Source organism: Maniola jurtina, chromosome 8 (genome assembly GCF_905333055.1).
Source record: "Maniola jurtina chromosome 8, ilManJurt1.1, whole genome shotgun sequence".
In the NCBI taxonomy this organism is placed as follows: Eukaryota; Metazoa; Arthropoda; class Insecta; order Lepidoptera; family Nymphalidae; genus Maniola; species Maniola jurtina.
In genome coordinates this window covers 10,325,434-10,352,662 of record NC_060036.1, presented here as the reverse complement: position 1 = coordinate 10,352,662, position 27,229 = coordinate 10,325,434, and the positions used below count along the sequence as shown (strand labels likewise).

General features: G+C 36.8%; 3 protein-coding genes across 3 annotated transcripts in view; 1 reads left to right on the top strand and 2 right to left on the bottom strand.

Annotated features, from left to right (window-relative positions):
* The window catches only part of LOC123867858 (xaa-Pro aminopeptidase 1-like), a 31,110-nt gene extending 23,839 nt beyond the window's left edge, over positions 1 to 7,271 (top strand). Inside the window, exons 2-11 of the mRNA XM_045910160.1 lie at positions 995 to 1,230; positions 2,113 to 2,322; positions 2,783 to 2,999; positions 3,490 to 3,757; positions 4,052 to 4,313; positions 4,610 to 4,817; positions 4,978 to 5,211; positions 5,711 to 5,782; positions 6,352 to 6,506; positions 7,027 to 7,271. Of these exons, the coding sequence (XP_045766116.1) occupies positions 995 to 1,230; positions 2,113 to 2,322; positions 2,783 to 2,999; positions 3,490 to 3,757; positions 4,052 to 4,313; positions 4,610 to 4,817; positions 4,978 to 5,211; positions 5,711 to 5,782; positions 6,352 to 6,506; positions 7,027 to 7,260 (2,096 nt within the window). The 3' untranslated portion in view covers positions 7,261 to 7,271. The remainder of the gene's footprint in view (positions 1 to 994; positions 1,231 to 2,112; positions 2,323 to 2,782; positions 3,000 to 3,489; positions 3,758 to 4,051; positions 4,314 to 4,609; positions 4,818 to 4,977; positions 5,212 to 5,710; positions 5,783 to 6,351; positions 6,507 to 7,026) is intronic.
* A 2,165-nt stretch (positions 7,272 to 9,436) lies between these two features.
* On the bottom strand, positions 9,437 to 21,657 carry LOC123867841 (STAM-binding protein-like A). Its single transcript, XM_045910137.1, has 9 exons — positions 21,309 to 21,657; positions 20,484 to 20,751; positions 20,057 to 20,182; positions 19,514 to 19,647; positions 18,738 to 18,894; positions 13,610 to 13,747; positions 13,016 to 13,128; positions 12,304 to 12,406; positions 9,437 to 11,894 (listed from the first exon to the last, which is right to left on the bottom strand). Exons 1-9 carry the CDS (start codon positions 21,431 to 21,433, stop codon positions 11,832 to 11,834), a joined length of 1,227 nt encoding a protein of 408 aa, XP_045766093.1. The 5' UTR covers positions 21,434 to 21,657; the 3' UTR covers positions 9,437 to 11,831.
* A 930-nt stretch (positions 21,658 to 22,587) lies between these two features.
* LOC123867848 (pancreatic triacylglycerol lipase-like) lies at positions 22,588 to 26,396 on the bottom strand. The gene is made up of 6 exons (XM_045910145.1): positions 26,281 to 26,396; positions 25,408 to 25,564; positions 24,839 to 24,987; positions 24,024 to 24,269; positions 23,420 to 23,756; positions 22,588 to 22,899 (listed from the first exon to the last, which is right to left on the bottom strand). The coding sequence occupies exons 1-6, from the start codon at positions 26,309 to 26,311 to the stop codon at positions 22,854 to 22,856; spliced, it is 966 nt and encodes a 321-aa protein (XP_045766101.1). The 5' UTR covers positions 26,312 to 26,396; the 3' UTR covers positions 22,588 to 22,853.
* Positions 26,397 to 27,229: the final 833 nt, after the last annotated feature.

The following is a 27,229-nucleotide window of genomic DNA, read 5'->3' as shown; positions in this document are numbered from 1 at the left end:
AAGGGCGCCTTTACTGTCTAAAACCAGTGAACAAAAATAGTTTTTCTCACTATTTCTCACTGAGTGAGCAAAAATAGTTTTTGCGCACTCAGTGAGAAAAAGTGTTGTTGTTCGACATCTTCTACGCCAACATTTTATTTCATTTAAATAAAATTAAAATTAATCTATTTTTTTACATCTTGTATTTTTTTTACTATTGAGGTGAAAAGTTGTAATGTATCACACGATAGCAACGTTTTGTTTCGTATGCCTTTGAATCCCTCGCTATACTTAGGATTCTAAATCACGAGCGTAGCGAGTATTCATATAGAGCAATTAATTATTATAAGTAGGTACCTATTTTAAGAAACTACAGGCTGACCTTTCGAATAAGGTATGTATATTCTTTGAGGATGGTCAATTAGGTAGGTACTCTAGATTGGTACTATCGCAAATAAGTACATATAGTCTTTAGTTGTCTTTTTACCGACTATTGGACTGCGCAAAACAAATGAGTTGTTTTTTACGTCATAAACTAGATACTCCATACTTTCTCATCGGATTTGAGACCTCTCTAATAAGACTTGTAAAGGCTCTAAGAATGTAGTCTCGTAAACAGATAATTATTAACTTTAAGAGTAATCTCAGAAATGTTATTTTACTTTTTATGTGTATTTACCTACATAGCTAGTAGCTACCAAAAATTGTAGTTACGTGACTACTACTCTACTACTACTATGTACTACTAGACATTGGAACAGCTTATCTCTAAACAGCTTTCTTCCAGCTCCACATGACTGTGAGTAAGATGTACTGTCAGCACAACTACAAGCCGATGCACGTGACTTGTATTAATTAATTTAGGATTTTTAAAACTCTTGAATTTGCCGGGACAAAACGTATGCTTAGTACTATAAACGTATTCATTTGAGCCGAGAAAAGATTAGGTTGGTACATGCAGACAGATCAACAAACAGAGACATTAAAAAAGTCATTTATTTTTGGTCCATTCTAGTATGTTCCGCCGTCCGCATGACAACCACCACCTCAACTTTGCCACCACCAACAATATCAACGCCCGTCACGATGGCCTACAGCCCCGAACTGCCGACAGTTCCGCCTCAAGTCTGCGCCGAAGCCACCAGTACTATCACGCCGCTGGGAAGACTGCGCAGTGCTATGAGAGACATCAGCTACGTGCAGAAGAATGTCTTGGACGCTTTTATTATATACTACACCGACGAACATTTGGTAAGATCATAAATTTATGATCAATTTTATGGTCGAAGTAAAGGATTTTTTTTTAAAATTTTATTTATTTACTAGCTGTGCCCGCGACTTCGTTCGCGTGGAATAGTGACTTTTCGCGCTTTATATAGCCACGGACGCTCAGGCGCGAGGCGCCGTGATTCTTTAAATTGACATAACTTTTTTATTTATGAACCGATTGACATGAAATAAACACTAAATCCTAAGTGAAGCTTACTACAATATATTAGTGAAAACCGTATCTTAATCGAATAAGCCGTTTCTGAGATTAGCGTGCACAAACACACAGACAAACAGACAAACAGACAAACAGACAAACAGACAAAAAAAAATTAATTACAATTTCGGGTTCGGCATCGATATAATAACAACCCCTGCTACTTTTTTTTTATATATTTCCATTGTACAGACACCACTTTTCTACAATTTTATTATATGTATAGATTTATAAAACCACGATAAGAAACTGCAGCTGCCAGTGCTATGGGCTGCCGCTAACTTTGGGATCAATTTAAGCCGTTTTTTTTGGAAATGCCTTCAGTCTGTATCTCTTCAGTGGACCAAAAAAGTCCAGAATAAAAAAAATTTAGATCACAAGTGCTCCACTGTTTTGTTAGTCATCCCTCCATTTAACTGATACTGTCAGCGTTATTATGCTAATAATGACTGTAATCTATTTTACAATATAAAGGCTTATGATAGTTCCCAACTGCCGACAGCATCATCGTAAGTCTGTATCACGCATCGTTAGCATATATTTACTTACTATACTACTTACTTAATTATTGAAATAAGTGTTACTACAAATTTTTATTTCATAAGAGAGTTTATTTTTAATGCTAATCAAAATTTTCATTCCAACAGAGTGAAGAGCCATCAGCGGATGAACGCAGATTAGAATACTTCAGCGGTTGGGACGGCCCCGGCACTGCTGTGGTGCTGGCGGACGGCGACGCGGTGGTGTGGGTGCCGCCCGGCGAGACGCGCCGTGCTCGCGCCGTGCTCTCGTGCGCATGGCACGTGGTCGACGTCGACAACCTCAGTCCGACCGATGGCATCGGCGAATGGCTCATTGTACGCACATCCATTAATTCACGTACCTGCATACCTTGAAATTAGAGCAATAAGTCCTAGTAGTCTAGTTGTTGGAAGACATTAATCAATGCCCAAGGGTCGAGACTCTTTACTGATTGGGATGACTCCGGCACTGCTGTGGTGCGGGCGGACGGCGACGCGGTGGTCTGGATGCAGCTGGGCGGATAATTATTATTAAGCGCAGACAATCTCGGTTCGATCGGCAGTAGGTATCGCTGAATAAATCATGGCACACACATCTGTACCTACATCACAGTTAGGTACGAGTAGCTGCTTTCTGAATTAAAATCTTTTTAAATCATAGGGCCCAGTGGGTCGATGCTCAAGAGTCGCGACTGTTTACTGATTGGGACTGTTTATATATTTTTTCTTATTATGCATGTGTATCAGAGGTAATATCTATTCAATTACAAGAAAATGTCATGTTTGATCCAAACAGAAGTACGCGCCGCGTAGCGCTCGCATCGGCGCCGACGCTCGTCACATCAATAACAACAAATGGGAGGCGTTGTATAACACCCTGCAACGGGAGGGCATGCAGCTTTTCGCCATCCCCACCCTTCTCGACCAGCTGTGGAATGAGGAACTCGACCCGGAGAAACGAAGACCGGAAGTTAATAGAGTCGTGGCTAAGTTGCACAATTCCTCCTACACAGGTACACGTGAAATTTTTATAACGTCATTAGTAGGTACCTAAATACCTGCCTATAAACGAACCACCTTTACAGTCAGAATTATTTAGCATTAGGTAGGCAGGTTAGGAAATTTTAAAACTTAGATATGAATCTACGGTTAGTGTATTCCTGGGGTAAAATGAAGTGCGCCAGAACCCTAAACTTGCTTCGCCTCACGCTCCACATCTTCATTCATATGAGATACTGCAGTTTTAATTTTCGTGACGGATACAATACAAATTAATTATTAAATACTAATAACATGCTGTTTTAGGTAGGTACCAGTTGTTAGACAGTACTCTGTACTCTCCTAGACAGTTTATCGTGAAAAAATTACAAATCTTCAAATCAATTCAATTCAATTTATTTATTTGCTTCTTCGATTCTTCTATAGGCAGTATCAGCAAATATCTGCAAATCTTTACATAAAAATTGGAGTTTACTATATTATACTTATCCACTGATTAAACAGGTATGACATGGCGTCAAAAAGTTAACCTTGTCCGCAATGAGCTCCGGTTAAGTGGTGTTGAAGCCATGGTGGTGACTGCACTAGATGAGGTGGCGTGGCTCCTCAACGTGCGCGGGAGGGACTTGCCCTATGCGCCGCTTCTGAAGGCCTTCGTCTTCGTCAGTATGCGAGAGGTTCGGGTCTATGCGCCTCCGGGAAAGCTCTCTATGCCAGTGCGGGAAGCTCTCGCAGTGTACAACTGCTTTCCTAACTCTAACAACTGCACCAGGTAAGTGTCTATACAACTTCTAGGGTTCCGTACTTTAAAATGTAAAAATAACCCTTAAAAGATCACTCCGTTATCTGTTTGTGTGTGGAATCGATTATCGACGTATCGAGTTATTTGTTTCCTACAATATCGTCGAATTTGTGCACTCTTTTTTATACCTACGAGCAGGTGTGCCGAATACCTACGAATATGACAGCAACCAACGGTTGATCGATCAAAAGTTTGTGGTCTACGGAAGCTGCTATGTTTCAATAACTCTTGGTATACTTAGGATATTTTTATTTTACGTTCAAGGGTAAAGGACTACTCTGAGATATATTCAGACTTACGAAAAGCTACAGAGTCAAAGATTCTCATACCGCAAGAGGGGACTTTCCAAAGAGGCGCATCGGCTGCTATCGCTCAAATCATCCCGGCTACCAAACGAAAGTTTCAAACTTCGCCAATACTGTATTTCAAGGCGCAGAAAAACCAAGCGGAGATAATGGGGATGCATAAAGCACATCTACGTGATGCTGTGGCCATGTGCACCGTCCTGAGTTACATGGAAGTCGTGGTAAGACGATTTCATTTTTATCCATAGGTATTTAATGTCCATGTAGTAATGCAGAAGTCTGTCTGTCTACTACGTTTTCACGGCTCATGCATTTAACCAATTTTTACTGGTACTGAGTTAGCATACATGCCTGAGACGGACATAGGCTACGTTTTCGGTCTAAGCCTAAATATAAATTTTTAGTGATACTTAAATGTTTTTTCCCAATGTACCTACATAATTTTCTTTTTTTCTGTTCAAATATTGTTAAAATGTATGCATAATGCATCCCAATATTATGATTATCGAATTTTTAGGGGAAATCTGGCTTAAACGAGATAACAGTGGCGACGAAGGTGGACATAACTCGCGGCACACAGGCCGGCTACGTCGGCATGTCCATGCAAACGCGCGTCGCCTTCGGGCCCAGTGGCGCGGACCCAGAGTACAGGGCTACCAGGGCCAGCAATAGAAGGATATACCCCAACTCCACGCTTGTTATACAGTCTGGAGGGCAATACTACGGTACAGTATAAGCGATTTTTTAATACCTAAGGCAATCATCGTTGTTACTATTGGATATTAGTAATTAAAGCTTCAGATAGGTGAACCTCATAACTAATAACTAAGTAACTATGTAGAATTCTTGTACAAAATTGTATTAAAATAAATAATAATATTGTAGAAGGTACAACGGCAGTAACGCGGACTTTACATTACGGGATACCAACAAGAGAGGAGCGCAAAGCATACACGACCGTACTGCGCTCGCTGGCGGCTCTGGCTATGCTGCAGACACCGGCCACGCTACCAGCAGGGCATACAGACCCTATCGTTAGAGCGCCTCTATGGGCTTTCAGACAAGACTATAACCAGCCTACTGGGTACGGGATGGGGGCTGCTTTGAACAGAAAAGAGGGTAAGTAACTATCGCAATTCGCAATGCTTTCGTGTCCATGTCAACATACACGACTGTCTACACTGCAGACACCGGCTACACTACCAGTGGCAAAAACAGAGGCTATCGCCAGAGAGCCTCTATTGGGCATCAGGTAAGACAATACACCGCCTACTGGCTAAGGAATGTGAGTAGACAAATAGCTTTGAATAGGAAAGAGGGTAAGCAAATATCGCATCTACATGTTCGCCTTCTGGAAAGACCGCAGTCCACAGAATACTTTAATAGTATCTTCCAGATACAGAAGAATGATTCCGCAAAGACGTTTAAACAAAAATCGACTCTTGTTACGACGCTGTAAAGTGCATTTCATGATTTCAGCTAGCGTAACGCTTTGGCCTAAAAATATAACAAATGGATCTCGTTCTATGAAAGTGCCTTCGAATGGGCACGCGATTGAAGACCGTGTATTTCTCGGGTCACGTGATCAAGAAAATTTTAAAAATCCTTTTTTTTTCAGATCCAGTTGTAATTGATTACAAGCAAGATATCAATTTGCATCCGTTTAGAGAAGGCTACTTCATTACTTGCGGTAAGTTATTTTTCACCTCACTAGCTCAAAAAGGGCACCTTTGCTTCCTAAAACCAGTGAGCAAAAGTCGATTTTGCTCACCCAGTGATAAAACTGTTTTGAATTTAGAACGATTGGATTGGCATTTCTTCAATTCATTGTAGCAGCAATCGTTCGGAAATTTTGTATAATTGTAGACAATTGTTGTAAAAGTTTAAAACAACAAAATGAGTGAATATGGTCATAATTTAGCACCAATAGAATAAAAGAATTAATGTCGAACGCTGAATAAACTTTCCTCTTGAAAACTCGCGTGAATACAACTATTTTTACATCTTGTAATTTTTTACTATTATAGGAAAAGTTATATTTATCACACGATGCCAAAGTTTTTATTTCTTGTGCCTTTGAATCCCTCGCTACACTCAGGATTCTAACTTAGAATCAGAAGCGTATTCGCTAGCTCAGGATTCAAACTAGGCACTCGTAACAAAAACAAACTCGGCTGTCTTGTTGAACAAATAACCATTAAAGTTTTAGTTTTTGAACTGTCTTGTTTGATGTACCTACCTAGTTATATTTTATTTCAGAGCCGGCTTGGTACGAAATGGGAAAATATGGAGTGAAGTTAGGGAATGTTCTGGAAGTGGTGCCACGACCTGTCGGATACCTGAGCTTCCAGGAAGCGACGCTCATACCTTACGAATATAAATTGATTGATAGGAACCTACTAACAGAGTACGAGGTAAGAAATACTAGACTATTTTTAGGGTTCCGTACCTCAAAAGGAAAAACGGAAGCCTAGTGGTCAGCACGCCGCAGACTATTGTCGTGAACACGTCGGACTATGGTCAAACCCTTCTCATTCTGAGAAGTGGCCCGTTCTCAGTAGTGAGCCGGCTTGATGATGATGATGGTTTTGAGTAAAGAGAACCTATGCTGTAGGTACTCATTTTTAAAAAGGCAACGCTCTCTCTTAAAATTGGCTACGTACCTTAAGGATGATACCACGAATTCTACATACGTGGCCTGTAGGTGCCAACTTAGGTGTAGGTTTAAATATTCCGTGGGAACTCTTTATTTTGCGGTATAAAAAGTAGCCTCGTCTTTTATAATATCCCTGCAAAAATCACGTCGATCTGTTGCTTTATTGCGGTGTGAAGGACAAACAAACAAACACATTCGCATTTATAAATATTATGAGCAGTTATAACTTTATTTCCTTGTGGGTAGGTATAGTAAGTTCAGATGCTCTGTTTTTTCAGATCAACTGGTTAAACGCTTACAACGAGCGAATAAGGAAGATAGTAGGTCCAGAGCTAAAAGACCAGGGACTTACCGACGTCTACTACTGGATGATGAACAAAACAATACCCATCGAGTCGCCCAGAGCTAAGAAGAACAGCCCAAACTCCGCCTTCTCTTATACTGTCGATTTTGAAATTACTTTAGCCCTCGCATCTGTGGTCTTCACTTTCGATCGTTATATGAATTACTAGGGGTTAAATTAATTAATAAACCATTATTACTACACCGATAAAAATTTGCGTTGTGTGTCATTTTCGTGATGTGATTTTCATCAGTGTTTACGTGGAAAAGATTTAAATTAGGTAAGTAGATAAATACTTAGGCAAATATTTGTCGCGTGCAGCGTTCAACAGACGGGGCAAATTTTTATTGGCGTGGATTGTGGCTGCGTACCTATTTCTGTTAATTAATAGTAAATTAGTTTAAAATATAATTATTATTAATGTTAGTTATCAATAATTTAATAGATAGGCATACAATAAAACAGCTATAAAATAGGTAAGGATGTAGTCAAGAAATCATGTTCGTGCAAAAATATTCAACATTATTGGTAGGTTACTTACATACCTAGTCACATTTTAAGAATTGTTGAAAAAACTAGATTTTAGATAGGCAGGTACCTATGCACCGAGAACTGTACAAACAAGTAGGTATTATTAATAGAGCTGTTAATATTATGTAATGTAGATATAATATGAAAACATCAGCCATAAGAGAAAATATTATTAGTCCCACTTTGGTGCTGATTTGGATGTTTAAAATCTCTTAGCTAAATAATTGAATGATTCGCCCCGAACTGAGACCTCGCTGTTAGCCGCGCCATTGTAAAATACCATTGAAAAAAGTTTGTGCAGGGAATAAATCTGGCAGATACTCTTTCTCTCTTTCGCCGCACGCGCACTGACAATGTGTTTTAAATTAAGTAATTATACTATTTATATTTGACTTGAGGCCATTGATTTGACAAAAAAAAAACTTAATTTGTGAAGAATGAAGAAGTCGTTTGTACAAACATGCGTAATGTATACAATACAAATTATTATGTATCTGTGTTATGAGATGTGCATTAATGCTGAATTTATGAGGCTCAGACGGACGGACGGGCGGACAAATTCTAATTCAAATTCACCCGAGTAGACTTGGCCAATGTCAGGACTAAGTAGGAGTAGGTAATACTATCTTGTTCCGCATGGAACAGTGCAAATAAATAATATTATTTTCAAACCTGCCATTTTGGTTTAGTGAACGTGTACAACTAAATTAGCACTAATATAAACAATATAAAAATATTTACTATAAGTGCCTACTTTTTATTAATATTGTTAAGATGGTTTAAATGCACCGAGTGCCTTATTAAATACTATGTAGTGTGTAAATTGCTTTAAATATTATCAGAGAACATACTTTACAATTTAAATTAAAATATATTATTAATTTATTATCATCAATGGAGTAGGTATTACTGATTAGGTAATTATCGTGATTTTCGCACGCCAGGTATTTTACGTGGATGACACCTCCTTACGTCAGAAATCTTCCCGCAATCCCCAACAACTAGGTATACGTTTCAACTCAAAGAATAAAAACCAGCCAAGTGCGAGTCAGACGCCGTACAGATGAAGGGTTCCGTGCCATCGTACAGAACCCTTCGTCTATCTGGTATGCCTAACAATTTTATGTAGAGCACTGCAAGTTAATAACGGACTGCGCCATCTATAATGTGGTTTAGTAAATTAATTTTTCGTAAACAAATTTTTTTTGTGATGTAACCACAAATTCACTATCTACTATAAGTACATATTTCTTGATATTACCCAACATGAAATAAGTATAAATAAGAAATTATAGATCAATATATTATTATAGTTGTCTATAGGTATTGTATAAATATTATATGTATGTACACTTGATAGTTTATTGCGTACTTACATATTATGTCTAAGCAATAAGTACCTCGTAAAAGATGCTTCGGTTGTTTTAATAATGTAATTAATAAAGACGTTTAAGTAATGTAATTTAATAAAGACGTGTTCTCTAATTTGACAGCAAATTGATTCTGCCTTAAAACACCATTTTGTAGTATAATTGCGTAAAAAGATGACTTCTAACGCGCCATTTTAACTTTATTTGTCATGTTAAAAGTGCGATTTTAGTTATAATTTTGAAGGCGAGCCGTACTTTTGACATGTCGGTTGACCCATAGAGTTAAAATGGCGCGTGAGAAGACTTTCCGCACGGACTATTACACCGTTATTTTTGATGTATATTCTTAAGGAAATAGTAGATGCTTTGATTGTATACCGTTCGCATCACTGCCAATGTCAACATATCACTTATAGTAACAAAGTGCAATAAATAAAATTAATGTTAAATTTATATTATGTTCTTTATTTACATTGGTCCATACAGATTATACAAATTACCTGCTACTCATAGTTTACATGAACCGATTGGGGATTTTTCAAAATCAGTTACTCGATAGGTCTGTCTTATGGTCTAGACCTTTACACCAAGGTCTAAAACATGTAATCTACATTTAGTATGCACTGTTGTCATTCTTTGTTTACACCAAAAAACTTACTTAACAACACAAGATAAAATAACGTCTTGTAAAAAGTTTTTACTAGGCTCTAATATCTTTAAGTTTAACAAGGGAGAGGGGCATATGTCTGAAATAATGCCATTACAGATTAGCATGTCAGTCCACAGCTGGACTTATAAGTCTCCTTTAGAGACTTCCACACGCCACATTGAAACACCTTTAGGACCAATTTCCACTATGTGCCCTGTCCATATGTTACTTCAGCTTCGGAACCCGTTAAACTAATGCCATAGATTGATAGTTCACATTTTACAAGTTTTGTCGAAAACTAGTACCACAACTTATTTGTTGGTGTAAACTAAGGGAGGATGCCTTGAAGGGGAACGGAGAGGAGACATGTGCAGCTGACCAATCAAACTAATGAAGAGGTTTAACCTCAATAAAACGCTTATTAATTTACTTACCTTTTTCGAAGCTTAAATACTCAACTTATTTAAGCTTCGAATAACGGTACAGACAAATTAATATAGATCGTCATCTGTATTATCATTATTAACGTTAGTTTCAAAATGTCATCTCTGCTTTGTGGATGACTGTAGTTAATTGACAGGTACAGTATACCAATCGCAATCACCTCTGATTGGATAAACGGTATTCCGCTATTGGCCAAAATCTATTGTCGCAGCAAGAATACCATAAATTCAGCCAATCACAACAATAATAGAGAGTATAGCAATGATTGATACAACGTTTCTGCAATCGAGCAGCTGGCCGAACATGTCTCCGCCCCACTCCAGCCCAGTGGTCAGCCACCCTAAACGAATCTATTATCTATGATTTGATAAATATATCCCGAACTTCAATGTGCATATTTTGGAATTGATACGTGTTAAGTCTTAAAAAATGGCAAATACGATCACAAATTAATTTACAAACAACATGTCATTCATTCGTGAGTAAATATTTAAATTGTTTTTTTTTACCTGATTAAAACTAGTGCAATAAAAAAGAAACTTAGCTGTTTTCAACAATAACATACCAAATAAATAACTGGATAGGTGCTTATTTATTATATACTTAATATTTATAATATTCAGTTCAGTCTTTCAATCATACCTTACGATGATTTGTTAACTTTTTAAAATAACTTCCTCGTAAATATATACCTAGATATAAAATATAATTTATAGAATCAAATTTCAAAAGCAATGTTTTGCTAAAAGACTTTAGTTTTGTTAATTTGTGATTGGTTATAGATTTACGCCGCTGGTCTTTTCTCAATCGATAATCATAGACCATGACGTCACACGTCGTTTTGAATAACAAAGGTAAAAGAAAATATTTTTTAATAATAAAACAATATTAAATTAATTTATTTGATCAACGTGAAGCGTATATAAATCGTACATATAAATACCTATTAAGCTCCTAAATACCTTAAAAATAAATGAGACTAGTCAAATGTCTTATTCTGTTCACCATTCATTGTACTTTAACACCAAGCAGGAGCGAGAAAGTAGAAGAAAAGCGAATGAGTTATGTAACTTACGCTAAGATCTAAAGAGCGTACTTTGACTTTGCTTAGACTTAAGTTTCAGTTTAAACGAGACAGATTTATGCCAGTGATATAACGCTGTCTCGTTTTATCAGTGTCTTAAGTCTAAGCTAGGTCAAAGTGTACTCTATAAATCTTAGCCTTAAGGTAGACTTTCGAGATCGGCGGCTAGTGGCAGCGACAAGCAATCGTGCAATTGACCTGAAGCAAGTCTCCGCTCCACTCCACGTCCGTGGAAACGCACCCTAAGCGATTTTAAAGTATCAGTCTCCTGAATGACAATGAAAAGAAATTGCAGTTACCTATGAAGTCGAATGCCAATGTATAACGATTAGAACATCAAATTATAGTGTGCATAGTAGTTAAAGTAAAATAGACCTTAAAATCCTTGTATAGAAGCAGGCGTCACTTTGTAGAAGTCCATGATATACAAGGAACTAAAAGCTTAATTTGCTATATTCTGCTGAAATATTAAGCTCCGCTTTCGCTTTTCAAAATGGTTCAAGACCAAGACGTAAACTTAAAAAATCTTTCGCCAGTACACTTTTTAGACTTACGAATTTCGTATCTAATTATGTCGTACAAAAGTATGCAATTGACTCGGAAAGCTTTATAAGCGATCGTAAGCTATTCTAACAAGGCAGTGTGTCTGTATGTGTGTGTGTTCATCTTCTGAGATCCACCATTTCGACGGGCGCAGTCTCGTCTAACCGTATGTGAGTTACAGTCTGGAAATAACAAATATTAAGCTTATTATTTTAATTTTTTTCAAGTAAAGTTCTTTAGGCGTGACTTGGAAATAATAACTCAGATCATTTTCGGGCGAAAGAAACTATGATACGTCAATTAAGCCAGAAATTGCCGCCAAACAGAACCGCTGTTTTGAAGCCACCATCTTTTATCAAGACGTTTTAAAAACCAAATAGTTAATGATAAAAACAACATAGATTAAAAGTTCTATTTTTTAACCGACTTCCAAAAAAGGAGGACGTTCTCCATTCGTCAGAATCTCTTTTTTTTCTTATATGATAAAAAATGTTCTTCCAACTCGTTTTCAAATGTGGAACTATATTAGTACTTCAGCAGGGGACCGGCGACGATCATGATGATGATTATGATTAGGTATCAGTTACTTACATAAAATAGGGCTGGATCGTTGGGGTGCGGGTGGAATCCACTTTGTCTACAGTTAGTTATGAACTGCATGCCATAGTCCGGCGTCAGGGCAAAATATCCAGTCCTATAAAACAAAACTAACACTGTAAAGAACTAGCGAAAACATATCTTGTGTATGTTCGTTGATTAAACTAAAAACCAAGTAATTTTTTTTTACCAACAAAGGAAATATTGTTTATGAAGGATTTGAGTATCTACATGAATTGAAGTAAGTGCTTCAAATGCGGCCCGAAAAGTAAAGACAGTATCTCTATTTCAAATCAGTTAAATTTTTTGACTTATTGCTTAGGTGTGAAGTTTTATTTTAGAATGAATATTTTTGTTCTCATCCTATTTTAAATCCTTTTCGAATCTTTTTTACTGTCGATGAATAGAGGTCTTAAATGTAAATATTTTGCAATCGCCATTAAACTTTATGTTCAACTGATGATGTGATGCGGTGATATATGGCCCCGGGTGGCTTATCTACGCGACATTCGTCGACTTTTAGCGTCAGTCAGATATTTTATTTGCAATATATTGAGAACTTTTAGAAAGACAAGATCATTTTAAATATTTTTTCGCGTTTTTTTTTTGTGTATCAGTAATCACCAGTACCATCACCTGTTTTCGTTTTAGCTAGCGTTCTGTGTTGTGGGTTAAGATACTGATATGGATACAATGAGTAACTCACTCGGTGTATTTGGGCGCGCACACGATGGCGATGGCCTCGGGCATCATGAGCTGGTAGGAGCACTGCGTGTGCAGGTCCACGGAAGACAGGAACGCCGTCTGCGTCGGGTGTGTCTGTATGCCACAAGAACTTACATTTACTTGTGCTACAATTTAATGGAGCTTTGTACCCAAAGTAGTGTACTGTCCATTACTTTGAGAATACAATACATTATAAAATAATTCCGAAAGAGTTCTTAGACTTGCCTTTGCATGTATTTAAACACTGTGTTAAACATTTGCTAAGTCGCCGTTATTACACAGTTGACTTTCTAAATGACAATGTTCCATGAAAACGGACGGCTTTCAGAAAGCTAGTTACATGGCTTATGTGTTGCATATTTATGCACATATTGTAATATTTTGGTTTTTTTAAACCGGCCAAGTGCGAGTCAGATTCGCGCACCGAGGGTAACGTATACTACAAAAAAAGTAAGTTAAAACGTTTGAACCCAATTTATACTATCCGCATTTTCATTATTTGATAATAGCACAGATGCATATTTTCACTACTTCTTAGTAGACAGAGCAGAATTAATGAATGAAGGTATCTTACATGTATCCAGCCGAGTGTAATGAGGTTATGCTGATCCTGATAGTGGAAGATCTCCTCTTCATTGTTAGTGCTGCAGGAGTCCGGGGTTCCCGTTTGCTTGGGCACTATCACGTGCGTTATCTTCAGCTTGTCGCGCTCCTGGAACAAATATATTTCATTTTTGACACGACTAGAGGCCATGCGCAATACTGTCTTTACATGCTCTCCGACACACAGGAGTGCATCCCGCCATAAATCTACATATACTTATTCAAAGAGCACTCCTAATAGCTACTTGAAGCAAATACCTACTTATCGCTATCCCACTTTGACTGCCAAGTGGGACACCAATACCACTGAGGTCTGATCTCTCGCTCTAATTTGTTAGTCGTATTGGTATAACACGGTATTGGGTATTCTAATCTATCATACTAATATTATAAAAGCGAAGTGTGTGTATGTGAGTTGTAACAAAGAAAATTTTTCACCACCCAATAGGTGAAAAATTTAAAATAAAATTTATTTAAAAAAAACAAAACAATAGAATTAATTCCTTACTTTTACTTCCAGCTGACAAAAGATATATATATAAAATGGATATAGGGAAAACCTTCGGGCGCCAGCCAGCTGGATAGAAATCTCCACAGATAGACTTGCCGAGGCCTGGACTTTTAATCGCAAGTCAGAGATTCGGTCCACCTAGCCGTGCTCTCTATTCCGGGACGCCAAATGTCCTCAAGAAATAAATATTGGTGAATAAAAATCAAAGAATTTAAAATTTATTATTAAAAATTAATTTATTAAATTTCTAAAGTTTTATACAAATTTTATTTATTAAAGAGGAAAAAAAAATATGACAATTTATAATAGGTATCGCCCCTTTGTTCTTGTCTTAATTTTATATGTCATATATATAGATACAATGATCAAAAATAAACAAACTTATAGTACCTGGGCCACATGGCCACACACTAGGTTATAAAAAAATAAAGTCCAAATTATCACAAAATTTGTTAAAATAGAGAATAAGCTAGGCACATGTCGAATATCTAACTAATTCCACAGGCCGAAAACTGCATTCCATCACACCAATTCCGGGATGGAATCCGATATAAAACGTAACATGTACGATCCAAAATGAAATTTACGGGAAAATCCTCATGATAAATGCTCAAATGAGGCGTTAAATGATAACAATCTAGGATCAACGATCTAGGATCAACGATCTAGGATCAACGGCTGTAACAAGGAAATGTTAGGTTAAAATTTTCATTCATTTTCTTGTTGGAAAATTCAATGTTCTAATGGCGAAATTGGGTAGAAAAATGAACACTTACCGCTAAAAGCGCCGTGTCCTACCACTCTATAGCCCTCTGGCCCATAAATATGTATTATACTTATTTAGTTTAACTTTCACATTTTTAAAAATTAATAATTGACGAGCAAATGTTTGCGTGTCTATGTAGGAAGAAAAAGTGAACCTTCAAAATGGCCACCGAAAGATGCCAACTTCATTCGGTAAACGAGCTGTCAAAAATGTTACTAGTTTTTTTTTCCAATATGAAAGAAGGTTTGACAGATCGTTGAATTACATTCCCAAACGTCACGCCTTAGAAACGTCATGGTGAAGTTTGGGACACTGACATATGACGTATAAAAGGTCTACTAACAGATTTCAGGTTATGTTAATAAAAATATGCGATCTAAATAAAGGATGTAACGGGACCGCTAAGGTACACGTTACAATTTCCCCTTTCTAGAGAAAAGAAAAAAAAACCTTTTTTTTTTCTTTACCCTAAACAATTCTATAAGACAAAACAAAGGGAACTACCAAACAAAAGGAAAGTTAAATATCTAAATTTATGTAAGCCAAAACAACCAAATAATCATTAATAAATACAGATTGAGAAGCAATCCATTAAAACAAAATTCCTAAACTAGAATTGCATAGTATTGGTATACTACTGTCCAAGACACTAGCATCAACGCTGTGAAATGGCAAACCAAACTAGCTAAGAAGGGAAGAAAACTTTCTAAAGAGTGTGTGATTAGGATTGGTATACTACTGACCAAGACACTAAGCATCAACGCCGTGAAATGGCAAACCAACCTAACACAACATAAGCCAAAATAAAAAGAGTCTAGAGTTAGTATGCAACTGATCAATCCACTGAGGCACCCTCGCCGCGTATTGACGAACTAACCTAGCTAAGGGGTTTTCGGAATGGTATGCAACCGAACAAAGCACTCAGGCACCCTCGCCGCGCATTGTCGAACCATCCAAAATAAAGATGCGCTACAAAAGAGCAACACCTAAAACATCGTCCTGCCTAAAGCAAGGACCTAGCGAACATGTCCACATGTGTGAGACAAGGCCAAGGATGAGTACTAAAGACCCACATAGAAAAAAATATATACATCTACTTGCCGATAAAACAGACACAAGCAGGAGGATAACATGGAGCATGTGCCAACCATGATCCCACAAAAGATCTGTACATATTTACAAAACTACCTGACTGACTATAGCAGAACAAGCAGGAGGATAATACGGGGCATGTGCTAAACCGTAATCCCTTAAAAGAAAACTATACATATTTACAACAAAATTAGGTAATACGGTGCAAACAAAGGCAAAACCGCAACCAAAAATGAGTTCTTCAAGAGCCTGGTAAAACGAAGCAACTGCATAACCGCTACCAAAAGATCTCTTATAAACAGAACTATAAAATCAAAAATATACAATATATACAAAAAGGAGAGGTAATGCGGAGCAACTGCATAGCCGCAACCTATAAATCGGTAGGACTGACAAAGGAGCCAAAAAAAATCCTACACAAAATAATAATGAGTCCTTATTGTGTTAGCTTCTGCTAGATTCTTTTCCTGTTAAAATTAATTTTAAGTTTTAATTTTGTCAAATTTTAAGAATATCTTTTATATGGTATCTACCTGTACTATTTTTTTCCAAATCTTTTAATAAATATACATTATCTGAAATTTTCTTTATTATTTTACATTTAACAAATTTAGGGGCTAATTTTGCGGAAAAGAAAGAAGCAGCATTGGATTGCACAAAGTTGCGCCTCCAAACTGTGTCTCCAACACAATAAGAAATGCTTTTTCTTCCTTCATTGTAGTATTTGGCATTTCGTCTATATGACTTGGCCAGATTACTAACAGTTTTATCAAAAATATTACTCAAAGTAAGAAGTGCGTCCGAATAATCTGAACGACTACCAATAGTTAACTCTGAAGGGTCAGAGATAGAATAAAATTTATGTAAGGATCCATCAAGGAAAACTTCCCTACCAAACATAAGAAAATTAGGTGTGTATCCTGTAACTAAATTAATAGTGCCATTAATAGCTGCCTGAACATGGGGTAAATATTTAGACCACGTTCTATGGTCACTTTCAACATAGCATGCTAAGCAAGTCTCAATAGTTTTGTTAAAACGTTCAACTGGGTTATTCTGAGGAGTATATTATGAAATATTTTTGGAATATTATATTCTTTAGCAAAATTCAAATTTATTTAAGTTATTTGCAAGTCTAGAATCTTTTAATCTTTGATATTTATTTATCTAAAATGCTGAATGAATTTAAAATCTTTTGAAAGTAAAATAATAATATCATCTAGGTAACAGGACTTCGTTATCAAAATCTGGTCCAAACAACGATCAGAAAGTCTGTGTAATTCGACGGTGCATTTGTCATACCAAATAACATCCTAACGAATACAAATAGACCACGACCTGGGACTACAAACGCTGTCTATTCTCTAGAAGATTCTTCTAACAAAATTTCCAAAAAGCCTAAAAAAAATAGATAAAATTAAGTAAAATAGATTTTCCATCGTCGTGCACCTATCATTTTCAAGAGAAAACTGGTCACAGCGACACCTATCAAGTTTTTGGCTCCGTTTCTTACAAAGAAATGGCCTTTTTAGGTAAAAGGTAGCATTTTCACTAGTAACACATAAATAATAGTAGTATAAAAAACCTCAAAATAAACTACGCTTATTAACTAGGCGAGCACACTTAAATTAGCTATGCTAAAACAAACATCTTAGTATCTAGGCATACAATAAAAAAAATAAGTTACAAGAATACAATACACCTTAAAATATTACAAAAAATACAAATTAAGACAAGAACGAGAACAATTAAAATATTTATTCACTAATACTATGAGAATCAACACAACTAGGTTCCCAAATAAAAATCAGTCCCTGTTCGGGGCTGCCAATTGTAACTCGTCTTATCTTAATCATCAAAAATAAACAAACTTATAGTACCTGGGCCACATGGCCACACACTAGGTTATAAAAAAATAAAGTCCAAATTATCACAAAATTTGTTAAAATAGAGAATAAGCTAGGCACATGTCGAATATCTAACTAATTCCACAGGCCGAAAACTGCATTCCATCACACCAATTCCGGGATGGAATCCGATATAAAACGTAACATGTACGATCCAAAATGAAATTTACGGGAAAATCCTCATGATAAATGCTCAAATGAGGCGTTAAATGATAACAATCTAGGATCAACGATCTAGGATCAACGATCTAGGATCAACGGCTGTAACAAGGAAATGTTAGGTTAAAATTTTCATTCATTTTCTTGTTGGAAAATTCAATGTTCTAATGGCGAAATTGGGTAGAAAAATGAACACTTACCGCTAAAAGCGCCGTGTCCTACCACTCTATAGCCCTCTGGCCCATAAATATGTATTATACTTATTTAGTTTAACTTTCACATTTTTAAAAATTAATAATTGACGAGCAAATGTTTGCGTGTCTATGTAGGAAGAAAAAGTGAACCTTCAAAATGGCCACCGAAAGATGCCAACTTCATTCGGTAAACGAGCTGTCAAAAATGTTACTAGTTTTTTTTTCCAATATGAAAGAAGGTTTGACAGATCGTTGAATTACATTCCCAAACGTCACGCCTTAGAAACGTCATGGTGAAGTTTGGGACACTGACATATGACGTATAAAAGGTCTACTAACAGATTTCAGGTTATGTTAATAAAAATATGCGATCTAAATAAAGGATGTAACGGGACCGCTAAGGTACACGTTACAGAGTCTGTGCGGGCGTGCGTGCGTCTCTGGAAATGAGGTAGCACGAAGATATTCACCAGTATGCCGGCAAGGATGCCGCAGAGCTCGATGTTGCGCGCAGTGTTGGGCGCGGCGATGGCGAGGAAGCGCGCCAGCAGCGCCGCCGGCACCACCACCTGCCGCAAACGACGCTCCGACACCAGCTGAGGCACGAAGTCGCTTATGCCTGTGTTCCTGAAAATAGAGATGATGACTATTACTAGGCAAATCAGCGACTTTTTATCGAACTTTTAGTCAAACGTTTTTCAGCCCGCACATTAAAGCGCAAAAATCCGCCATTTTATTTTTTTGACAGTTGCGCCATCAAGACGAATCGAATGTATCAAAAACCGGTTAGTTACGAGCGGACATAGGAACGTACATACATACATACAAGTCAAAAACTGAGCCCTCTTTTTGGGCTTCGCTGCAATCGGAAGTTAATCAATAACTCAAAATCGAAATCGAAAACGAATACTGAACTTTGACTGCTACAATAATATGATCATCATTTTCAACCCATAGACATACACTACTGGACATAGTTTTCTTGTAAGGACTTATGTAGGAACCACAGTCCCACACTGCACGATCTTGCACTGCCCGAATCCAGCGGTATTTTGCAACTCGCTTGATGTTGTCTGTCCACCTAGTTAGGGGTTCTTCAAACGCTGCTCTCCAGTGCGAGGTCACCATTCTAGCACTTTGGGACCCCAACCTTTTTGCTCATACATGATCTATACACGTCAAATATAACAGAAATGTGTAGTAAGTCATGTACAAGTTCACAATACACATATTGAAATTCCCATACTGTGGTCTGGAGGGCGGTATGAGCGGCGGGGTGGGGTGGTAGCCGGGCGGCGCACGCGGCGGCTCGCTCGCGAAGTCGTCCGGGTACAGCACGCCGTCCACGGGCGGCGCGGACGGACTCAACGCCCACTCTTCCTACAGACAAAATCCGTTAAGTGTTGTGGGTTTGTGTACGTTTAAGTGGGTTGTAAGTTTGTGGGTTTGTGTTGTGGGTTTCCGCACGTTTAAGTGCGGAAACCAGAAACAAGAAGAAGAAAGTGTTGTAGGACATCCGACAGAAGTACTACAAAGATTGATTTTCATACATTAGGTAAAATGATATTTGTTACTCAATTTATCAAGCTTACAAAATGGTTAAAATAATTTTAATAGGATTGCTCTAAAATTTATCATCTAAATCAGCATTTAAAATTTGGATTTGAGTCTCCAAAATAGATTATTTATGAATCACTAACTTTACTTACTTTCATTTTACTGATAGAGAATTGTTAGAGGACAACATGTCATGCCACACTATAATAATATTACATTGTGTTTCACTCACTGCATTAAGTAAATGAGGTTTAGTGTGACCATCCTGTCTGTTTTCATCAGCTTGAAGCCTCTGGGCCAATTTAGCATCTTCTTGTTCTTGCTTCCGTTTAGCAGCTTCAGCAATTTTCCTATGTTCCTATGAAATAGAAAGAGACAGAAGTAGCGCAACTCCTTATCAGTGGCACGGAGTTTGTTCTATCAGGAATATTCTATTTCTTTGTAAACTGTAATAGATACTTACAAGTACATAGTAAAGAGACATAATAAGCCTACCCTTACATAACATTATTATGAACTTTCCATGATTTTGGTAATCCAACAAAGTCTTTTAATCAATTAAATCTGTTTCTGTCCATAGCTGGACACAGGCCTTCCCAACTTCTCAAGACTTACAGTACCACCAAATATATTATCTGTAATATTTAAAAAATACAAACCTCATACTCCTTATAATGTGCATGTTCCTTTGCATACTGGTCTAAGAGTTTTTGTTTCAATTTTTCAGCTTTGGGCATAACCTCCTTCAGCATAGCTTGATTTACCGCTCTCACGTCAGGGGGAACTGTGCTGTACTCAGGATGTTTTCTGATCTTTTCCAGGAATAATGTCATGAACTTCAAATACAGCATGTAGGCATTTTCCAGACTACCCTCAGCTAAGTATACATTGGCCATCCTCACCATTTCTAAACCTGAGCGGTAATACCTGGAATATAATATATTATAAGAACTAAAGGCTGTTTTCTTGATAGAAAAATATAATCTTTAACTGAAAAATATGTTTTTGACATTTGACATACTAGTATTTACTTTGCAAAACTATCAAAATAACAACTTTTGACAGTTTTGTATAGTAAAAAATTGATGTAAAAACTTCATATCAAACTGTTGTGTGCCAATTTTAAGGTCCATTTTTAATATACATTTTTAATATACAGTTATTTGAAACATCTGAAAATTGTATCAACAACTTAATTATTATTGATTCAATCTTGTTATGTGAGAAATTCAATTATGTAGACATTATGAATTACTAGGTAATCTGCACTTAACTAAATCTAATTAAAGGGCTTATTATCTTTAGATCTAAATGGAAAAATAACTGACAACTGCCCATGATAACCCATTTTATAAATTGTAATTCTTATTTCTTAGATGCGAGATGCGAGGTGCCAAATAATTAAATCAAAGTTTGGAAAATACTATGACTCACAACAAAAACAAATCATAATAAATGTTCAAGGCCTTTTATGATAAAACTACCTTCTTGGTGGGACATTAGGATCAACTTCTACCATAGCTCCAAAGTTAGCGAGCTGTTTCACCCTGGCTGCCGGCTCCAATGATGCAAGATCTAGTGTTCTTTCCCGTTTTTCATTTGACTGCATTATTCTGCTTTCGTCTCTCCGTAATTTACTCTCAGTTCCACAGAAAACTGAATTTATTTACTAGAAGATCGCACAATTTTATTATAAAATATCGAAAAACAATCACGAAATCAACTAAAGTTGAAAACTGGAAAACTATCTATATGGAAAACCAAGAAAACCTGGAAACTGGAAAGAATAGAAGTAGAGAAAAACAATCATCACACATTTGACATTGATTGACTGATTGACAGTTTTCTCAACTCACCACAGAACAGAATATGCACTTTTTTTTCTCTCTCTCGTCTGGCTTTACACAGATTAACCAATGTCAAGTTTGTAGTTATTTCCAAATTATAGGGAAACTTTATAGTTAAGTATGGACCTCGTCTGTGCTGGCGCTTGCTAACACACGCATGGCACCCCTTTAGAGCGCTTCCCAGTCATTTCCACTACCAAAACACAACAGTAAAACACAAAAACCAGCCACTTTTAATAAAAAACACTCCAAAAAGGCACAACACGCGCGCCAGCAAACACCAACACAGGCGAAGTCACCATGAATTTTAGACATAATAAATGAGCGAAGCGAAAATTGTACGTCTATGTAATAGACAGTCTCGAACTCGAAACTGTCATAAACCATACGTCGTCACGGGTAACATTGTGAACGTGTTAAGCATTGTGAGTGGAATGGCTCAATGGAAATTATATTATTAATATTATTATACTATTAATAGCATAAAAATTATAAAGAAATTGATCACTTGCATTTTGCAAAACTTAATTTATAAAATATAAAGCGTTATGAATAGTCATTGATAATGATATAGGATAGCTGTCGAAAAGTAATAAAATAATAAGTAAAGTTTGACGAAACGAAACGCAAAGCGTAGTGATTATACTCTTTGCGCAAAGCGGAAACGCTTTGTATTCGCTCCAAAACAATTATGGCGGGCGCGGATTTTTTAAATATTTCAGAACAATTTGCCACCAAATGTGAATATTAGTTTAAATTATGGATGGCATGGTACGTTATACACGTACAATGTACATACTTGTACATAGTTAGTAGTTACGTAGTAACACAGACTGTGTTTATTAAATGAGTGCATAAGGATTTATTACTTATGAATATTTTGTTAACAAACAAAATAATTTATCTATAATATTTTATTGCATTCAATATAATATTACACATCTGCAACACAAGGAGTATAAAACATAACAACAGCTTAATATTGGACACCAAACGCAGCTTAAAAACAATAACATAATTGCGTGTTTTTTTTTTAAATCTATGCAGTATTAAAAGATTTGGGTAAAACGAAGGACAGAGCCTATAAAACCAAAAACATGGCCTCTTTCTTAGCGTAGCTTAGGTATACCATTCGGGTTGCATGTTTCGGGCAAGGTGCTAAAGGCCTTATGAAAAATTACATCAGAATGGATACACCGCTTTTGTGTCTACTCGATATAATCCAGATCTGTAAGAAAAAATAATAATAAGAATAGAATAGGATAGAATAAGTATGGTTTGTATGGTTTTTCTAGTGTAGGTAGATCACGAGAAGACCGAGAAGTCATGGTAAAAGACACATGAAGTATTTAACTAAGTATTTAGGCAGATATACCAGAGTGTACCTTATTACTTTTGATTGTAGATAAAATGGTAAACAGATAATAAGTTTTATTCCAATTAGAAATAAAGTTTATAGTTTACTAACTAGATAATGTCTGCAACTACGCCCGCGGATTTAGGTACTTTTTTAAATCGTGTAAACTCTGCTTCTCTGGGATAAAAAGTAGCCTATATATCCGTTTCCGGGATGCAAGCTATCTCTGTACTTACTTACTGTGAAAAGTTATAAACAGAGACACTCGCACAAAAATTATATATATATTCCTTCCTTCATTTCGTTTCCTATTTATCTAATTTCAAGATGCGTCAGGCACATTACCGTCGCGCACACTTCATAGCCGTATTCAGTGGTTCATTATGCTTACCCTCTCTTATTCAAGACATCGTTGCCCATATGCAGTTTGTCACCACGACAGCTATTTGTAGCAACCTGTATCATGTTAGCACACCGGTTGGCGACCAGATTGTTGAAAGTTACAGTGGCAGCAAATAGTTCCCATGCTCTGTTGTGGTTACAGAATAAGTTGTGGCAACCAGGTTGGTTGGTTCCTCCATTGGGGAAGAAGTCGGCATCGGCTACCGGTAATACAATACCGAGGCCTACAATACTGGCGTCGGAGTGTATAGCTTCTACATATACTGCATCAGATGGTTTGAGACAATTTGAATTACCATACCACAGCGGTCCAGCTGGATCTAATCCTATAAAAAATTGCATAGTTTTTTGTAAAATAATGAAGGTGTTCCGTAGGGCAGCCTACTAGGCCCCTTCTTGTTTCTTGCACTCTATATCGCTAAGGAGGAATTTTGGTTTCACATTTAGGGGCGATAAAAATGAGATGGACTTTTGTATAAAAGTTCCATTAAAATTGATATTTGAGCTTTCGGTCAAAACGAAGAAACTTTTAATTATCTAGTCATCATCAACTATAAAAAGGGACACCCAATGATAAATAAATTAGGTCTCACCAGTAATACGTGCTACGCTGCCACTTAATTCCCTGCCAGCAATGCCGGCGACATGAGCTCCCAGGCTGAACCCAATCAGATGCATATTGCCAAAGGAGGCGCCAGTGACTTTGTTTAGGAAGCTAAGGAACTGTGCCAGGCCGCGGCCAATCCTTGGTACACCTTTAACCGACGCCCAGTACAGATCATTGGCTACCGGACTCCAGTCCACCATTATGATGTTCACATCACTTTTTTGAAGATACGCTGTAATATTTTTTCAATACACTTATAATTGCTTGTTGATTTAAATCAGCGCTATAAAAACTAAGATAAAGCAGGCTCATTACGCTTTGACGACAAAAATAAGCATTACCGCACAGTTATTACTACCCTAGCAGTGTGGCAATGTGGCTAATTCTGTTGCATTCAGTCTCTAAACCAACTAAGTCCTAACGTAATAGCTATCCGCGGAAAAGAGTTAGTAAGTATAGCACTCTCTCTGTTACGTAATCCCATACAAATGATAGAGACAAAAATCTTAGTGAGCTTAACCATTTTGAGATAACAACCATTCACAAGATATTTTCAAAAAACATTCGAAATTCAATTAGAAAAAAACATAGAATTTCGTTTGTGATTCGTTGGTGACTCGTAATGGTTAGCGCCTACTGAGATTTCTGTCTCTTTCATTTGTATGAGATTACGTAACATAGGGAGCGCTAAACTAACTTCTTTCCGTTCATAAAGTACAGTAATTACAGTGAAAAGGGCAATAGGTATTATTTAGTCTTATTTAGCATGGCTAATATTCTTTACAAAATCTAATTGCTTACCATCCCTTATAGCTCCGTTAAAGCTAGAATTAGTGTTATCAACATAGCCGTGAATAACCACAACAACAGGGTTCTTGACATTGAACTCGGACGAAGTGATACTGTTGGCATTGTTTATCACTAATCTCTGAGCTGATGTAGGGTTATGTCTGAAACGGTTAGCATATAATAAATTATAAGGGGAAGTAAAATCAGCTCAAACAACTCTTTTGAGCAGGCTCTGATGCCGAAATGAACTTTGACTGGAGTAGGGAGGGCAAACATAATACATAAGTATAAAATGCTAGATGATACCCGTGACTTTGTCCGCGTGGATTTAGATTTTTTAAAAATCTCATGGGAACCTCTTTGATTTTCCGGGATAAAAAGTTGCTAATGCAAATTTCCGGGATTCAAGCTACCTCTGTAACAAACATAATAAATCGGTTCAACTGTTGGGCCGTGAAAAGCTAGCAGACAGATAGACAGACACTTTCGCATTTATAATATTAGTATGGATTTCTTAGAGAAGCTGAGTCTCTATGCCTCTACAGCACGCCACTGCTTATATTATACAAGTAGGTACAAACCTCGTGTATAGATAATATTTGCTGATTTGATCTTGTTTGCTATAATATTTAATATCGGATACACCCACTCTCACGCTATTGTCAGCATTCGGAGCCTGAACGGAACGAAGAAGATTGTCCTGAATACGATTCACTGGTTTTGCTAATGCAGAACTAGCTAGAAATATGTAAAAAGGGGTAAATATTTATAAATTACATCATTGAATAGAGTGGCAAAGGACGGGGGACATAGGGACATCGGAGAGCCGGTAGGCGTTGGACTCCCAAGGTGTTGCAATTCCGCACCAGGAAACGCAAGACCAGAGGACGGAAGAAGGTTAGAACACGGACGGACGATCCGAACAGTCTTGTGTTGCCAGACAAAAGGCCGTATTCTGTTGAGATCCTTGCAATACACTTTAATCCAGCTATGAAGTCAGTTCGGATTGAGATCATTTCTAATCGAATAAAGTCACAAAAGCTCGGGCGTTCAGCTTTTGAGACTTTTTTTTTTGTGTCGAGACACGCATGTACGGTACGTACTTATAAATTTTATAAAAGCATTAAATATCTTAATAATCGTAGAATCTAATCAATACCCCTATTAGTTATACATACCTGCTCCTAGGTTGGGAGTCTTAAAAAAGCTAAGAATAAGGAAATAAATAATCTAAGTACTTATATAAATAAAAAAGAATTGCCACATGTATGAAAGATCGTCACTTGAGAACGGTTGGGACCTGAGACAATTTAGCTGATTATTTTCTTTTTGTACTTATTCGTATCTAATTGTCAAAACAAGGTTTATGTGAAAGTTTTCGTTTAGGAAAATCATCAATACTTAACTAAATATTGTATTTGTGCGTTTAAAACTAAAAGAAACGTGATACACACCCACCAACAGTATGAATAAAAAACCGGTCATCCTTAACACTTTACTGATACCTGTCTAAACTATATCTTTACAAAACCAATTTTTATACATAGTTTTATTGTCCAATGTAAATAACCTTCCTTTATTAGATTGTTTTTATTGTCATGGATTAAATTTATTGTTAATATCTTATAATATATATTACTACATTGCGACACTCTTTATCCATGTAGGAAAAGCAATAATTTAATTCCTGGATGAATCACACCCAGACTAGTGCGTCTTTGCAAATTTTTACTTACCTAGGTACTAAATCTTACAATAAGTCCTAAAGCTGAAATATTTTAAAAATAAGTGAACAAAGGTTAACGATGTCTTGCCTACCCAGCACATCATGCAAATTGCATGGACGTACCTAGAATGAAACAACAAAACTGTGTTTATACGAGGCGATATTATTTAAACACAAAACCGGCATGGCAGTTTGTTTGATGCTTAGGCGCAGGGCGTCAGGCCCGCACTTAAAAAGACCATGGGGTATTTGGAATTGACAATTTTGGAAAATTTGCTACAGCTTCTGACAATCAGATTCCTGCTTCTAACGTAGGCAGATCATTAGTGTCGAAAGTCCTCAATGTCCTTTTAGATATGATAAAAAGATATAAAATAACTTCTTACTGCGTCGTTTTCTCAATTTTGAGGATCATGGCTCGCCTTTTTTTTTTTTTTTTTTTTTTTTTTTTTTTTTTTTTTTTTTTTTTTTTTTTTAATTAAGAATATTAGCCATGTTAAATGACTAATATTCCCCTTTCCTCTCCAACTAAGCGTCAGGCTTGTGCTAGGAGTAGGTACGACAATAGTGCAACGGGCGGGGTTTGAACCGTCGACCTGTCGGTTTTCAGTCCACTCCTTTACCGGTTGAGCTATTGCTCTCTTTGATGCAATCTTTGCTTAAACAATATAAACTAA

Excerpts from the sequence above, each read along its gene's own strand:
- LOC123867841 (XM_045910137.1), bottom strand. The coding sequence starts at position 21,433 with ATGCAGTCAAATGAAAAACGGGAAAGAACACTAGATCTTGCATCATTG. Across the intron at positions 20,183-20,483 it reads CACATTATAAGGAGTATGAG|GAACATAGGAAAATTGCTGA; the intron begins GTTTGTATTTTT and ends TCTATTTCATAG. Across the intron at positions 13,748-18,737 it reads GCATCCTTGCCGGCATACTG|GAGCGCGACAAGCTGAAGAT; the intron begins GTGAATATCTTC and ends TATTTGTTCCAG.
- LOC123867848 (XM_045910145.1), bottom strand. The coding sequence starts at position 26,311 with ATGACCGGTTTTTTATTCATACTGTTGGTGG. Across the intron at positions 25,565-26,280 it reads TTTATTCATACTGTTGGTGG|CTAGTTCTGCATTAGCAAAA; the intron begins GTGTGTATCACG and ends ACATATTTCTAG. Across the intron at positions 24,270-24,838 it reads TAACGGAGCTATAAGGGATG|CGTATCTTCAAAAAAGTGAT; the intron begins GTAAGCAATTAG and ends AAAATATTACAG.